The sequence below is a fragment of the Rhagoletis zephyria genome, unplaced genomic scaffold (genome assembly GCF_001687245.7).
Source record: "Rhagoletis zephyria isolate East Lansing unplaced genomic scaffold, Rhagoletis_zephyria_1.1 Rzeph_scaffold_02976, whole genome shotgun sequence".
Classification (NCBI taxonomy): domain Eukaryota; kingdom Metazoa; phylum Arthropoda; class Insecta; order Diptera; family Tephritidae; genus Rhagoletis; species Rhagoletis zephyria.
Genome location: NW_016160060.1, coordinates 22,125 through 39,749, shown reverse-complemented (window position 1 = coordinate 39,749; position 17,625 = coordinate 22,125). Strand labels below are relative to the sequence as shown.

At 33.5% G+C, this 17,625-nt stretch overlaps 2 protein-coding genes across 3 annotated transcripts in view; both read left to right on the top strand.

Moving 5' to 3' along the window:
* Positions 1-7,237, top strand: part of Tusp (WD40 superfamily protein Tusp) — a 33,156-nt gene extending 25,919 nt beyond the window's left edge. Inside the window, exons 11-13 of one of the 2 annotated variants that reach the window (XM_017622936.1) lie at positions 978-1,310; positions 4,137-4,328; positions 6,554-7,237. In XM_017622936.1, the coding sequence (XP_017478425.1) occupies positions 978-1,310; positions 4,137-4,328; positions 6,554-6,670 (642 nt within the window). In that variant the 3' untranslated portion in view covers positions 6,671-7,237. The remainder of the gene's footprint in view (positions 1-977; positions 1,311-4,136; positions 4,329-6,553) is intronic. The other variant, XM_017622935.1, reaches the window with a different exon arrangement.
* A 9,697-nt stretch (positions 7,238-16,934) lies between these two features.
* Positions 16,935-17,551, top strand: roh (reduction of Rh1). Its single transcript, XM_017622934.1, has 3 exons — positions 16,935-17,035; positions 17,101-17,285; positions 17,361-17,551. Exons 2-3 carry the CDS (start codon positions 17,111-17,113, stop codon positions 17,426-17,428), a joined length of 243 nt encoding a protein of 80 aa, XP_017478423.1. The 5' UTR covers positions 16,935-17,035; positions 17,101-17,110; the 3' UTR covers positions 17,429-17,551.
* Positions 17,552-17,625: the final 74 nt, after the last annotated feature.

Here is a 17,625-nt window from a genome sequence, read left to right as displayed (position 1 = left end):
ACGAGAGAGGACTTTACTTCTCAATTGCCTACTCAGCCCAAAGTAGCACTTGTTGGCAAGAGTGATTCTCCGTTGGATTTCAAGGCTGACATTATTATTGGTGTTAATGCTGGTTCCCAAATAAACGAAGTCGTCTACTTTTTCAAACTTGTAACTGTCAACAGTGACGTGGGTGCCAAGACGCGTATGCTCTGACTGTTTGTGTGCTGACAGGAGATACTTCGTTTTGTCCTCGTTCACCACCAGACCCATTCGCTTTGCTTCTCTATCCAATCCCGAGAAGGCAGAACAGACGTAGCCCTTGTTTTTACCGATAATATCATGTCATATTAATGCCCAATTGTACCCGATTGAGAGTAATCTCGGAATACTCTCTTTAGAGATTAATCCCACAATTTTTTGCAGGGTACATATACTTAATTATAATTTATATATGTATATATATAATTACATATGAAAAAGCATCCCAGACGTGCAAAACGCCATCCGTGCAGTGAAAAATGCTTCATTTTAATACAGGCGCATTTAAATTGCATATTTTCATTATACGTAGTGTATGTATAATGGAAATATTCAATTTTGAACACTTTTNCCACAATTTTTTGCAGGGTACATATACTTAATTATAATTTATATATGTATATATATAATTACATATGAAAAAGCATCCCAGACGTGCAAAACGCCATCCGTGCAGTGAAAAATGCTTCATTTTAATACAGGCGCATTTAAATTGCATATTTTCATTATACGTAGTGTATGTATAATGGAAATATTCAATTTTGAACACTTTTCACTTGATTTAAATACGAAAATTTTTAAACGGTAATAAAAAAACCCTTTTTTACAACGCGCTTTTTTTCTCAGTGTATTTATGCTTTCGCTACTGTACATACATACATATGTACCAAGTAGCTTTAATATTAAACTATCTATCCTCATTGGCACCTATTCAAATGTATTTATGTACTTTGCAGGCACTTACAACCCTAGAGAATATCATCAGCCGTTTGCGCGACCTCGATGAAGGTCGTCTCACACCGCCTGCTACGCCACAGCGCCTGCCGCGAAGCTCTCCAGCTTCGCCAGCTGCCAGCAAAAAGAACAAGCACCAAAGTAGCTCCCCCATTCGTCACATACTAAATTCGCCTCTGCTTAATCGGCGATATCGTAAAAAACAATGTCTCATAGAAAGTTCAGATGATGAAGGCAATGGAACAAATGGGTCAGGCGAAGAAAACGGCGGCGCCAATTACAATAAACAATATCGTGATTTGGAAACATTCCAAAAGGCACAACTACTTCAAAAGGTACGTATGCACATACATATGTATGCGTATGTATGTATGTTAGTGCATATGCCTACAACCTACATATACAATATGCATAAATATGTACATATGTGATCCGGCATTAATAATAGAAAATTGTAAGCTATTGAAGAACGTATCTCTGAGCTTAAAATTATAACATTCATACATATGTATGTACCGTTATTGGTACCAAGAGTTCCGTTGTGTTAACATAGACTTTGTTTAAAAAATGTTTTCCTTGAACACTGTACTCGTAAGTTACCAGGGTCAAATGTAAAGTTCATTGGCGCACTCATGCACGTTACTAATAATGAGAAAACGATTTCATAGAGTGACGCTTACGAGTAGAGCCTTGCAAATGTTTGTGTCAACGAAAAATTATACTGAAGATGGCACAACACCGAAACCGGTTTGTCTCTAAACCAAAATTGGCAAGGGCTGACGGAAATTCGTTCGAAAATACGTAATTTTTTTTCTTTTCCCTTCAGATCTCGGACATTGAGTCACATTTTTCTGACCTGACCGCCTTAAATAAGCTAACGGAAGTGTTGTGTCTGTGAAAAAGTTCTTGAAATTCTCTAATTGTGCAGCATTTCATAGCACGGTTATTCGCAAAACGAAACAAATTTGAAGAACATTTCCTCTTCACTCCCTGACGGCAACAATGATTCGGTTCCATAGTGAATTTGCCCCAGAAACTTTATAGTGTAGTTGGTGGCGATTTCAAAATGGATGCGTATAATTGTTCTACAGAAATCGAATATAAAAAGACTTATTTCAGACGAAATGTCTTAAAAGTATTTAAGTTTCACTATAGCAATTTAAGTGAAATCTTATTTTTGTTACTTGAATTTATTATAGTAAAAGGCACGAAATGGATCTGGCGGTTGATTTATCGGTGGTGATTTTAGATTTACCCCTGCACAACTGAACCCCGGGTGTCTCCGTATGCAGCATAATAACACATAATAATGTTACCAAATCACATCCATTGGGCCAATCGTAACACACAAGAGTTCGATATACTCAATGGTGCAACATGTCGATTTAATCTGACATTCACGGCACCTTTTGTAACTTGGCGATTATTCATAATGACTCCAGCGCCACCTGGCAGCTCTTTTTTGCAGCAGTATTGCTTTTACGGTTACCAATACATATATTGAATATAAGCCAAAGTGGATCATAAATAAGATGTTTAGTAATAACTTAACTCCAGCGCCAACTGGCTGGTGAAATTATGAAACTACACTACAAAGAACTTGTTAAAAATCCGGGACTTTAGGATAGGGATGCAGAAAAAATATCGATTTGGACGTTCCGATATACATCGATGTATTTTTTTCGATGCAACAACTTTTCCAACAAATTGTTTTGCTTCTCAATCAAAATTTATCATAAGCATCTGTTTGCTAAATCAGCTGTTTTGTGACTTAGTTTGCTTATAGTCGCCGATGGCCGCGACTTAAGTTTAACCTAAGTGGTTGATGAAACGCAAAATCTTAAGTAAAACTTAAGTTCAGCTAAAAACTGCATTGTAAAACCGGCCCTTAAACATTTATCGAAGTTCCGATTGTTTCATTCTCTTGAGGTATATTTTCAATTGAGAGAAACTGTTGATATTAGGTGTGTTCGCGTATTCTTCCAGCCGAAAACTCTCAACAGCAAAATTCGAATGAATTTTTATCTGATCTCTCTCAAAGAGAGAAATGTTAGCGCGGGTACGCGAAGGCAAAACTAGCAAAAACTTGCAAGTTTTTAGTACAGCTGATCGAAATTTTGTTTACATACAAAAGCATAAAACAGAAAACGTGAAAAGAATATAAATTAAAAGTTTTTCTAAAGCAATTTGCTAAGCAAACATGAGTATATGAGTATTAGCTTTCTTCTGATACATTTCCAGTTCTAATAAGTTATTTCAAACTTAAACATCATAATAATAAAACTAAATCTAAATCTAAAATTAATTTCCATATTTTCATGAATTGAAAACAGATGACTTTGATCAGCTTTTTTTCTCGCTGGCAAATCGCTGCAAGCAAAAATAGCTGTCAATACGCGAATAAACCTATTTTAATTCGATGCATCGAAACTATCGATGTTTATATACGATATATCGACATGAATCGATGCTATACTTCGATGCATCAAATGGAAAAAAACATCGATGTATTTTTTTGACTTGCATCCCTAATTTAGGAGGATTTCACTCACAAGCACACCTACAGAAGAATTATATATATATAATTTTCCATGAGTATAAGATTGATTTCATATTTCGAGCTTTGTAAACTCAAAAAAAAACGGCTTTCAAAATATATATTAGTATATATTGGTATGAATCGAAATTGTTTTGAATATGTATCACAATATACATAAGTGTCAGGCGGAAGAGGTTTAAAAAGGTTGCCAACTGTTTAAAAGTTTAATGTCAAACTATTCAATAATTTAAATTAATTATTACAATATGGGTATCGAAAGGGCTTGATTTCAAAACTACATGTAAGAAGTTTCCATCTGTTTAAAATCTCAAATTGAGTTCATTGAAAAAGTATGATAAGTGAGAAAGAAAGTTTTAGTTTGAAACTATTTTGAAGATAATTAAAAAATTTTTAAAACTCTTGTTTTTTAATTGAGTTTTCTTGAAATAAATTTTACTCAATGTAGCACGTAGAAATTTTGACCTTTTCCCTTCCGACGGGCCTGGGTTTACGTAGTTACATTTACGTAGTTAGTTTACGCATTTAGACGAACCCCCTATTATATATACATACATGTGTATTCAATCGCCAAATAAAATATATACTTACTATAATTTCTTAGCTAAAACGTGGAAAAATCGAGCCAAACGGTTCGTCCATCTATTCAAATCCAGCTCCAGTGAGACGAGAATTTGTTATGCATAATAAAGCGCCGATGTGGAATGAGATGAGCCAAGTGTATCAGTTGGATTTTGGAGGGCGTGTTACACAAGAATCTGCAAAGAATTTTCAAATTGAGTTTCGTGGTAAACAGGTAATAAATACATACACCTCATAATTGTCTAAGATCTGACAAACGCACGCCCTTCACCCATCTGTTTGACGGATGAAATCTATTTTGTATGAAATTTAACGTTTTAGGAAATATTTCGCGAGAGGGTTGTCTGAAAAATCCTGACCAGGATATTTTTAATTAAATATTCAAAAATTTATTTTTTTTTTAATTTTACACTCATTTGAATGTGAAAAAAAATGAAATGTCCATTTTTTTCCTGGCCTACCTACCTATCGGCTTGGCAGGTATAAACAGGTAAGCAATACTAGTAATTTTAACTCATTTGTTTAAAGAATAAATATTTTATCAAAATAAAGAACATTTTATTCCGAACACGAGGATATAAGGTTGGCTGCGAAAAACCTGGCCAAAATTCCGGTTGGCGAGCTTTTAGATCAAAATACACCATAAGGAAAATCTCAACTTTTGAAATGCCACAAAAAACGCCGAGACGCGTAAACTTAATTTTGGGTCGTAGATTGCGGATCTGTACACCATTTTTCTAGATCAGGTAATTTTCCCAAATTATTTTAATTTTTATTAAAAAATTCAAATTTTAAGAAGGAAAAAATTAAAAAAAAAAATTTTGTTCTATTTTTTCACATGTATTGAAATCTACTCCTTTGCAAAAAAAATCAAGCTACTAACGATGAAAATCGATGGATAAATAAACAATTTGTGAATGGTAAAATGAAAATGTGGAATAAATTTTTGTATGAAATAGGAGAGAAATAGTGTTACTCATACGCCATATCGTTCATGGCCATACTCATAAATAGCTTGTGAGTAACATTTTCCATGATCTTTTTTTTTTATTCGCAATGCAAACTTAAAATGAATATAGTGCGAAAATGGCCTAATCTAGAAAAATGGTGTACTCATCCGCAATCCACGACCCAAAGCTATGTTTACATGTGTCAGCGTTTTTTGTGTCATTTTAGCAACAGTGATACCAGTAAAAATAAATTTAAAAATTTACCAAAAAATAAAAATAAGCAAAAAATATTGTTTAGTTCAATTAAGTAAATTTTCATTTATTTCAAATTATTCAGTATACGATTCATCGGATGAAAAATTCTGACCTTCGAATTCGTAAAATTCATCCTTGGCTTCTTCTTCTGTTATTTCTAAAATATCTTCTATTATTAAGGGCGTTTGATCACCAATAAATCCATTTAGTTATAGATCTTAAAAGCATGGATAGCTATTAACCTAAACATGGTTGTTCAAAAATAGCTAAAAAAAAACAGAAAACATAATTGATTCCGATATTTCACTCACAAGTCCTGAAATTGACAGCGTGCTCTCATTTGTCAAAATAATATTTATAGAAAAAAAACTAATAATAACACATGCGAAAGTGGACTTTTATCTAAAAATTCGTCCAAGTTTTCCATGCTGCATTGACGCGAATTTTTTAGTAAGAGTTTTTATAATATATTATTTGGTTAAAGAAATCCAAAAAATGTTTAAACTCTACAATCTTTAGTTTCGTTATTTCATTTGAAATAAAATGTATATGATAATATGTATTTACTATAATAACTTAGATTCGTTTCTATATATGTACTTACTGTATTATTCGCACTAAAATGTACAAATGTTTTTAAATAAATTTTTTAAGTAAATATTGACATTTAAGTCAGTGCTGTGCCAATTTTAATTAAATTAAAGTTTGACTCCAATACTGAGATCAATGTTTATAGCATTTCATAAAGGGCCCGCCAACCGGAATTTCGGTCAGATTTTTCGCAGGACCTCCTATCCTCGTGTTCGCAATACAATTTTCTTTATTTTGATACAAGATTTATTCATTGAACAGATGAGTGAAAATTACTAGAATTACTTACCTGTTTAAACATGCCAACCCGATAGGTAGACCGGGAAAAAAATAAACAACCCATTTTTTCACTTTCATTATATAATTTGTTCATTAAATAGGTGAGTGCCAAATTCAAACAAAAAAAAACAGTTTTTGAATTGTTGAATACAATTTTTGAATATTTAATTAAAAATATCCTGGCCAGGATTTTTTCAGTCAACCCACTCGCGAAATACATATGTATTTCCTAACACGTTAAATTTCATATAAAGTAGATTTGATTCATTAAACAGCTGGTGGAAGGTCGTGCCCTTGTCGGTTCTCCTACTATAAAATGTTTTTTTTTATTAATATTCTTTCATTGGAATCGAAATTTGTATAGGTTATGCAGTTCGGACGAATCGATGGCAACGCATACACACTAGATTTTCAATATCCGTTTTCCGCATTACAAGCGTTCGCTGTCGCCTTGGCAAATGTTACACAACGTTTAAAATAAGCTAATTATTGGTTTAAAGTTACAGCTAATATTGGAAAAAAATCAGTGATTCTAAGTATTAAGCTTAATGAGGCCTAAAGTTTTGCTATATTTATGTATATCAAACTTTTGTTTGCGCCTTAGAAAATGTGTGTATAATTTTAATGAAAGAAAGATGAAATAAGCTTGTAATTTTAGTAGATCTATAATAATATTTGTATCATCAGTCAATTCTTGCGGATCCTCTCGAAAAAAAAAAAATTAAATTTTCTATTAGGCGTGAAATTTAAAAGGGGTTTTTATAGATATGCCGCCATATTTATTAGAAAATGATATTAAAAACCATATATTAATGTACATAAAAATAAACATACTTTTTTATACTGCACCGCGTGCCAAAACAAAGGCATCTCCTTATGCACTAATTTTAATTAAAATTTCTGTAAACACCTCAATTGTATCGAATTTTAGAAGAACGAAATAACGTTGGAAAACTAAAGGTTTGTTTTCAATACGTCAAATTCACTGGCAACATACGTATGTATATATGGGGCCTTGAGAGCCAGAGTAACCTTACTGACATTTCAAGATCCTTCATTTCTCGTTGGCTTACATGACCTTGTAGGTAAATAACTAAAGTTTCATTTTTTAATGGGAGTAAAAATCAGTGCACTAATGGATTTAAATTAGAACAGTTTTTCAGTCGTCTACATGCGATGCCTCTCACTTTTTGAACTAAGCAAGAAGTTGTGTCAAAGTATTTCGAAAAACTGTGTCCATGAAATATGGCATACTGAAAACCAGTCTCTTAAAGCTTAGTATTCGTTCATTATTTTTAATCTTTAATTTTTTATGAAAAACTTACAAGTTTTACTAACTGTAGCTTAATTCTTTTATTTTTTACCAACTAAAATTAATTTTATTCGGTTTGTGCAAAACTACTAATCATGAAATTTATTAAATTTTAGGGGAAATCTCGGAGGAGTGCATTCCTGGTTTTGGCACTGGGTGTATATAAAAGTATTAGGATGAACATATTCTTTTTTTATATTTTTAGAAATATCGTTTTTTTCACGCACAATTAGTGTAACTAGAACTCTCTTATTTAAGAACGATTGCATGGAAATTAATACCGAATATGGTAATGAATGTTAATGCCGAATATATCGGACGATTTCTTCAAATATGTATTAACACAAAATTACCCGTGTATTTGTTGTGTATTTTTGCCATAAATTACAACAAAATATTGCTCCGATTTTTTATTATTTATGAGCTGTGAACATTTAAAAAGGTATATATGTATAGTCCTCATTTCTCCGATTTACTATTTATTTATTTTCATCCAAATTCGAGTTTTCATGTAGAAACATAATGCTTAACATGATAAAAATATAGTAAGGTAGAACCGCTGAGAGTCACTTTGGAAATTCTTGACGTTTCCAAACAATTTAATTTTTAAATTTACTCAAAAAAAAAATCATGGCCGACAAATTGAGAGAACGGTTCTACCTTGCTATGTTTTTATCATGATGCTTAATTACATTGCTGATATTTTTAAGGCAAAATGTATAAAATCCACAGTAATTCTGACGAATAAAAACGCAGTGCAAAATTGTTTTCTTGGCGTTCATTGTGGCATACCTTTTGCATCTGGCGGTTTGCTGGCAAAGTTATAAATGCTTTGCAAAGCTGCAAAGTTTTATCTGGCATCAGCATTTTTAAGTTTTAAGGTAAGGTTTTTGTTTTACATCCTCTCATACATGATGTTTTTCGCGTTGCCATATGACAACACGGGTCGATTTGGGTTAACATAAAAAATGTGTGATCCACAAACAGTGTGGCCAGACACGAATTTTTAGTTGAATCGATTATAACTTTATTACTCATTTGTACAACTTTGAATACGACTTTAATTCACTTCTGGATTGAAAATAACTTCATATGGTTTTATTTCCAAAACAAAATTGAAATAAGACCATATGGCCCTATTACGTATGGTGTTATTGGACTGCATCAGTTATCAAATTATGAAAAACTAACAATACGCGAATGCAACTAATATGTTAATGGAGTCCCTTATTAAGCTTTCCTTTCATCGAAAATGTATGGAGTTATTTTATAAACTAGGCATTTTAAGTAGGGATCACATGATTTGTATATTTGTACATTTTCACAGTTACAGAGAGATGTTGCTTGGAAAGTTGGTATTAAGCTAAACTCAAACTCGATAAAAGTTTCTAGACAACACCACTCTATGGAGGATGAATAAATAATTTTGCACGATGCATGTATATACACCCAAGCTGGGTATATTTACATTACAAGTAATTTTTAGTAAGTTTTAATTACTGCAGTAATTGTTGTATTTTGGGAATTCTAATTTTTAGTAAATTTACATACTTATATCTAACACTTTCTTTGGTAACGAAAATCTGGATAACGTTGTATTTAAATACTTTTACAATGCTAGGTTTTAAAACTCTTATTCCGATCCATTTTATTTATGTAATTAAAAAAACGTAATTATAAAACATACATATTAGGAATAGAGAATACTTACAGAACCACTCAATAATAACCGTAGTTACATACATACATATGTAGTATGTAGCTTCTGCAATACATACATATGTATGTACATACTTTAAAATAATAATAAAATAATAGTAACAAAACATATTTGTTTGCAACCAATGATACGAAAATAAATTCTCTGACACTACGAATTAAATATTCGTTTATGCAATTTTATTTGGAAAAGAATTTCTCAACTGTGTGACATTGATGTGCTAAACATCTACATCCATATGTAGTACCTATTCTTATATCAAAGTATTCAAAGCGTTGGATTGTAATATACATATTTATAAACAAATCCTTTCGAGAATTGGATGAAATATTTTTTATAAAACTATGTATGTATAAATTTTAAAACGCTTTAAAAAAAAAACAGAATGGAATTCTTGCTTCGAAATCGGATATGTAGTTAGTCGAAATTTCAAAATTTGCTATTCAATTCTAAATCTCACTAGATAATAAGTATAATGTATAATTTCTGTAGTAAAATAACCTGTCAGTTAATTTAATACACACACAACTTATAAATACACTACTGCAAGGAAACATGCATAAACAAGTGCATTACCACTCAACATTGCTAATACAAAATATTAAAAATCCATACGCATACTTTACATAGATACTATTTGTATTAAAGTAATGTCCCTCACTTGATATTCGGAAAATAATATATCAGGTATTAAATATGTACAATACTTACGCATTGCTAAACCAAAACTCTAAAAATAATCAAACAAATGTACATTTATTAATCCATACAAACATATAAATGTAAATACATATACAATTAGTATGCAGCACAATTGGAATACGAACGCAGTATTCATGATTTATTCAATAAATGTATTTTACCGATATGAATTTCACAACACTTTGGTGTCTTTGTAATTTTTTTTGTAACTTGTTAAAATAGGATTTCACATTGCCAAATCATTATGGTCATCATCAATCATATTTATTATATACATACATTATTATTATACTCGTACCAAAGCATACTATATATACTTAGCCCGGTCAAGTGAGACATTCAAGGATACAATCTACCTTTTCGTCTCACCTATTTTTGTGACAAACCTTCCCGGTTTGCTGAAAACTGCGAAAAAGCAATTTATGCGACCTTTGACCTTGAACAAATTTTTTACGTTCATTGTAGCAAGCATACTTTTAACCATGATAAAAATATAGCAAGGTAGAACCGTTCTCTCAATTTGTCGGCCATGATTTTTTTTTGAAGTTTGCCAACATTTTAAAATCATATAAAAGTGAAAATAAAAAAATGAAATTGTTCGAAATTGTTGTTGCTTGAGATTGAAAATGAAAATGTGTGTGTGAGTTTGTGAGTAAATTTAAAAATTAAATTGTTTGGAAACGTCAAGAATTTTAAAAGTGACTCTCAGCGGTTCTACCTTACTATATTTTTATCATGATTATAACGCTCCTTCTGTCAAACAAATGCCAACGCTAAAGCCCGTAAACCAATTAGAACAGATCTGACTGGTTGAGAAGCAGCCATTCGTAATAGCAATTGAGAAAAAAGTGTGTGCCGCTCCATAGGTTTTGTAAGAAAAACTTTCTCTCACTCTAATTTGGATAGATACCTATTGATTATGTCAGTCGCTGTAAAGTAAGGCGCTCAATGGTTCTGGTAAATGAGTTAACAAAGGTATTTAGGTATTGACCTACACCCCCGAATGAGCGCGATGTAATTTCAAACTTACGGCACTTCCCATTTGACGATGTACGTCACATTCCCTGTGTGCCAGTATTTAATATTCTGACGGCGGCATAAACTCCCCCGAACACTAAAAGTGCAACATTAAAGAGCTCGAATTACCATATTCGAAGCAATCGAGCTAAAATCGCGAAAGAAAGGTAAGCTCCAAATGTTTTTATTTGTCGTTTTTTTTTAATCAAAATTTCATAATTTTTCTACAAACAAATTGCTTCTTCATATTCATCAACTGTAAATGGTACCGCAAAAAATTTACACGGCAAACAAACACACCAAAAAAATAGCTCAAAGTGGACCACCCATTCTCGAGTTATGCGCCGTCTCACGTACGCAATACATATTTATTTTTAATAACAATCTGGAGTTATATTCGATGTAAATAAGCTTGTTTAAATAAAATAATTAAACCACTAGTATTCCATGTGGTACAAAATTGCTTGCATTTTTCTTCTTTATGCTTCGTCATGGCGCCGATATTACAAACGTCAGCCAGAAAATTTGATTTTGACTTGGGAAAGAAAAGCAAATATAATAATACATATGTATATTCCAACGAATTGATAACCTGACTGAAATAATATGGGGTCCCTTTTTTCGTCAATTACACCTTTTTGTTCCTTTCTGGAAATTCTCAACGGCAATACTGTAGATGGGCCTGTACCAATTTTCCGCTTTATGCGAGTTATTAGGTTTGTTCCACACGCTTTCCGGGCTGCTTCGGTAATAAGAGCGTAAAAATAAGTTACTCTCTCACAAGTGTCAAAAATGTGTCAACCCGTGCTAAAGTGCCCAGAGCGTGAGGAACGCAAAAATCACTTTTCGTGCCCGGAATCAACAAATCAGTGTATTATCAACAATTACTATCTTATATAGCTAATAAAATTAGCAAATACCCATGATGCAATAATACAAGGTGGTATCAATTGTGACAGCGCGATTAGATACCGCCTTAGCTGAGTAGAATAAGAAGAAAAACCGGAAGAAATTAATCCCCATTTGGGGGGAAAATATAAAATTTCCTATTTTCTTCTAAACTAAATTTGCTTCTTTATAGTATGTTTAGGCCTTCAGCCTAAATATTACTTTTTTTCGAACCGCCCTAATTCCAGCATATGTACGTGCTTACGTCGCCCTGTACAAAATCTGACTAGCCTAGAACTAGCGTAGAACTAGACCATTTGGCCGACAGTACCAGTTCTAGCTCAATAAGCAATGCTTTCAACTGTCCAGTTTTACACGGCGATGTCATTGGCGGTGGCAATAGTCGCCCAGTGCATTACTTTGTAACCAGTTTTTAACCGGTTCCATTTTGGACAGTTTTCTTTATAAGAAAACGTTTGCGATTCGATTTTTGGAAATTTTTTTCGTTTTTTCTTTTCTTTTACAGATTCCGTTGTTGTTACATATTTTATAAAAAAAAAAATATTGTAAGCTGCACGCAACAAAAATTCATTAAATTTTAAAACTCACAACTGCCTCCACCGCGATTTGAACGCCCCTGCAGGGAAAGCGCGGACTGGCGCATAAAATTTCTAGTTCCGTACAAGATCTTTATCGCCATAAACGAACCAGTCCGATAGTAAGTAGATCCCCACCAGCTCAAAGTCAGTGAAATGTAGGACTCTTAAAAAAACTAGTTTATTTCTCTTTTTTCATTAGAAATCTATATCTAAAGTGACGAATTTAGAAGTGGTTCGGAATTATAGAAAAAGGGACGCAGGACGTACTAGATCCTATCTGTCGAATTTAGAACTAGTTCGAAACTATCGAAAAAGGGATGCAGCGGGGGGCTTGTTTACTTTGCATAGATATGTGTTTGGCGGCTTTTTCGTTCAAATACACTTTCATTCTGCACTTCGCAGATGCTATTTCATAGTTTGGTAATACAAAACAAAACTTTGTGTTAACATATTAACATCTTGGGACCGTCTGGAATCTAACCAATAACAGCGAGCACCTCTGCAAAGTCAGCTACAGCCAAAGGTATGTAAACGTACATTTCTTACAATCACTCAAGCAAATTTAATTTCAAATTGAAAAAACATTTCTTTGAAAATAATGTAAAATCGCACACGGAAGAACCGAAAAGATTGAAAAATCATGATACTTTTTTCTTTCGTCTGGCGATTTTAAAACTGGTTCGAAACTATAGAATTTAGAACTAGTTCGGAACTATCGAAAATGGGATGCAGCGGGGGGCAATTGACACTTCCTTGGACATCGCCATGTTAAATTCGCCAGTTGTTTGTATGCAAAAGAGAGAGTGCTGGGTCTAAACGTACTACAGGCGCACCAGTTCAGGACTAGAGATTTTCCCCACAGGGTCCCGACCAGTGTTGGCAAAATGTTAATCTGATTAACGATTAAAATTTTAATCGCGATTAAAGATTAAAATTAATTAATCGTAATCATCTTTATGATTATTGATTAAATTTTTTTAATCATTAATCGTCGGTTGTGATTACGATTAATTAATCTTAATCATCAATCGGTAATCCGATTTAAAAAAATCTGATTAAGTGGTCTAGTTTGTCTGCAATTTAAATTTAAACACCATATACGGTTATTCTTTTCTGTTTGATGCTTATGAAAAACGAATAATACTTTTATAAACAAATAATAATTATAATTTGTATAACATAAACTGGAAAGTTTGACAACCCATGGCACATGTGCAGAGAGATATAAAACCTAGTTTTCATAACGTCTGCTGGTAATAGATCACAATCAAAATGCACACCAAATTGCTTAGATTGATGAGGGAAACCGACTTAGCCATACCCGATTAACTTACCTTGTGTGCAAAAGACAATTCCAGCATAAATTAATTAATCACCAAACCTACTTAATCAAATTAGGGGTTAATGATTAAACATTAATTTGTTTAATCACGGTTACGATCAACTATTTAATAAGATTAAATTAAACTATGATTAACTGTAATTCAATTGAATTTAATCAAATTAACTAATTGATTAAAAAATCAATCGATTAGTGCCAACACTGGTCGCGACCAACTATGGTTGAGTCGGAGGTCTTCTCGCTGAACTACTTTCGTATTGTACGACTAGTGAGCATTTGCACATATACAACACAATTTTCAACTGTCCCGCTCTGCATTCCTTTTGCACTAGTTCAGAGATAGTTCTGAGATATATAGTTCGGAACTAGCGCTTTGTCAGACTGTCTCTTAACTTTACTGCAGGGTCTGTATAAGCATATGGCTATGTGTATACACAAACGCATACATATATACGTACATGCACGATTCAATAATACAAGGTTAGATAACACTGTGAGACAAATGGTAGGGGTCAGTGATCGGGAAGGGTTCAAACTACCGGGGAAAGTTATATCGGTAAAAAAGAAGTTATACGTGTCCCGGCGTTTCGCTGGGTCACGTCTAGGAATCGAGATATATCGATTTGAAGTTAGTAACTATCATATAGGGGAAATTGTCACCTTTGGTGGTCTTTTTTTTGATATAACTCGAGAACCACTAGTCCGATTTTTCATGGCAAATATCTACATTTCTGAGCCATAGTGCTATTTTCCATTTTTGTAGTTTTTAAAAGATGCTTAGACTAGAGGCCGACCGATTCCAATTTTTTTTTTTTTCAGGAATGTACCGATGCCGACTAATCGGCTTATGGGGGAAGAATCGGCCGATGCCGATTCCACAAATAGTAAATAGAAGAATCGCCATATTTTGACCGGTTTTGGCATTTGGTATTTGTCTTTTGTTTAATTAATGTTTTTTTTTATACAAGTCTAGCTGGTATACAACAAACACCATATACATAAATTCGGATTTCGAGCTTTTACAAAAATTAGAAAAGGGTAACACCAAAAGAGAAATCGCCGATAATATTTCGTGTCTGAACACAGACTAAGGGCCAGTTACTCAATGTCTGGTTAACACTAATCTGCGGTCAAACATGGTTATCGACGTCTTCGACTCCATACATATAACAGGGAGTCAGTAACGCCGATATCTATGTTTAACCGGAGATTAGTGTTAACCAGACATTGAGTAACCGGCCCTAAAGGTTCTTTCCCGTACGCAACGCGGGATCCCGCGTGTGCCCAAAACAGCCCAGAAATCATTCCCGTACTCAAGAAAATGGGTAACAGAGAGCGATAATTGGAACGTAGGTATCTTCTTCTTCAACTTTGCAACAAACAAAGTTGGTCGCCAGTCATTCAACTTTTTTTCATGCAACCCTGCGTGAGTTGAACGCTAAAGTTGAACGCAAAATCGCCTTGTGCGAACACCTTTTAAGCGATACCCAGTTTAAGAAATGTCGCATCATTGAAAAACAGGAAAAGTATAAAGCCTCTTAGGGCCGTTTGCACCATGTCTAGTTAATTCTAACTCCCAGTTAAACATCTTTATCGACGTTATCGACACCCATCATATAACATGTGCTCGATAAAGCAGTTGACGTGCTTAACTGAAGGATGTACCTCCAGTTAGCGTTAACTAGACATGGTGCAAACGGCCCTTAGGGCCGGTTGTTCAATGTCTGGTTATCACTACTTGCCGGCTAAACATCATTATCGACGATTTCGACATCATGCATATAACATGTGATCGATAAAGCAGTCGTTGTATCTAACCGGAGCTTCTACCTCCGATTTGTGCTAATCAGACATTGAACAACCGGCCCTTAACTGTCAATCCTTCTAACAGGTCTATTCAGCACGTTATCGAAGATTTTGTAACCGGAAAATTTTATTACCAAAAAATGTTACCAGTTCTTGTCACCGCGATTCTAGGTTTGTTGGTAATGCAGTTAAAATATTCAGCAGTTCAGCTATGGAGATTTGTGCAAATTCTTGTGCTGCATATTTCACTGGGCAATACTTTGTTACCAGCTTATGGGATGGTAAATAAATTTACCGTTTACAAGAGTACAGAGAATGTGAAAAGGGTTTCAAAATTTACAGGAACTTTATTTACCGGTTACAAACTTTTTATTATCAGCGCTTTTTATTACGTTACCGAAGATTTTGTAACCGGAAAATTGTATTACCAAAAAATGTTACCAGTTCTTGTCACCGCGATTCTAGGTACGTTGGTAATGCAGTTAAAATATTCAACAATTCAGCTATGAAGAATTGTGCAAATCCTGGCATTGAATATTTCACGGGGCAATAATTTGTTACTAGCTTATGAGATGGTAACAAAATTTACCGGTTACAAGAGCATAGAGAATGCGAAAAGGGTTTAAAACAAACGGTTACAAACTTTTTATTACGTTACCGAAGATTTTGTGACCAGAAATTTGTATTACCAAAAAATGTTACCACTTCTTGTCACCGCGATTCTAGGTACGTTGGTAATGCAGTGAAAATATTCAGCAGTTCAGCTATGGAGATTTGTGGAAATTCTTGTGCTGCATATTTCACGGGGCAATATTTTATTACCAGCTTATGAGATGGTAACCGAATTTACCGGTTACAAGAGCGCACAGAATGCGAAAAAGGTTTAAAAATTGACAGACACTTTAATTACCGGTTACAAAATTTATGTTACAAGCGCAGAATAGACCTGTAACAGGTAACAGGTCTATTCTGCACGTTACCAAAGATTTTGTAACCGGAAAATTTTATTACCAAAAAATGTTACCAGTTCTTGTCACCGCGATTCTAATTACGTTGGTAATGAAGTTAAAATATTCAGCAATTCAGCTATGAATAATTGTGGAGATTCTGGCATTGCATATTTCACGGGGCAATACTTTGTTACCAGCTTATGAGATGGTAACAAAATTTACCGCTTACAAGAGTACACAGAATTCGAAAAGGGTTTAAAATTTGACAGGAACTTAATTTACCGGTTACAAAACTTTTATTACCAGCGCAGAATAGACCTGTAAATGTGAAATGTATTTCAGCGGCATCTATACGACAAAACCTTGAACAGAGTTGCTTTATTATATTACTAGCATTTGCCAAGGTAACACTGGCAGGTTTTTGACAACTTTATTGTGAATAAAAGGAGTTTAAAGAAGAGGAACTGCAAAGTGTGCTGCGTTGCTGTTTTTGCCCGTGGAAGTCCGATTGTAAGTTACATAATTATTAACAAATATATTTAACATTTCTTATGGTAAATATCTTATGAAAACAGAATCATCAAAATGTCTGATAAGCCTGTTGAGAAAGTTGGTCGCCCCATGAAGTACCCGTATACTTTCAGCGCAAAAATCGCTCAATTTCCGCTAAAACACTACATACAGAATCAATGGATTTGGAAATATTATTTCATTGCTTTTGGTCTGTGCATTCCAGTATTCTATAAAATCAGCAAATTAGGTATGAAAGAAAATTGCTGCAATTTTATTAAATGTATGTATGTGTTTATATTCCAAAATTTTATTCACTTTTTAGCAAACTCGCCCGCAAACAAACAAAAATGGGCCGAGAGCCAGGCCAAGGAAGCTGCAGAACATCATTAAATTGAAAGGAATATCACTGGTCATTTGATATATAATTAATTTATAAATTTTTGAAAATATGTTCAGGAATAAATAGCGTATTTTTGAACCTCACAACAACAATTCTGGAGTTCATGCAAGATATTTAGATGGATGCAGAGAAATTTTGATCCATTAATTATAACTGGTAGGAATAAAATGTAAGAACCGTCATGTGT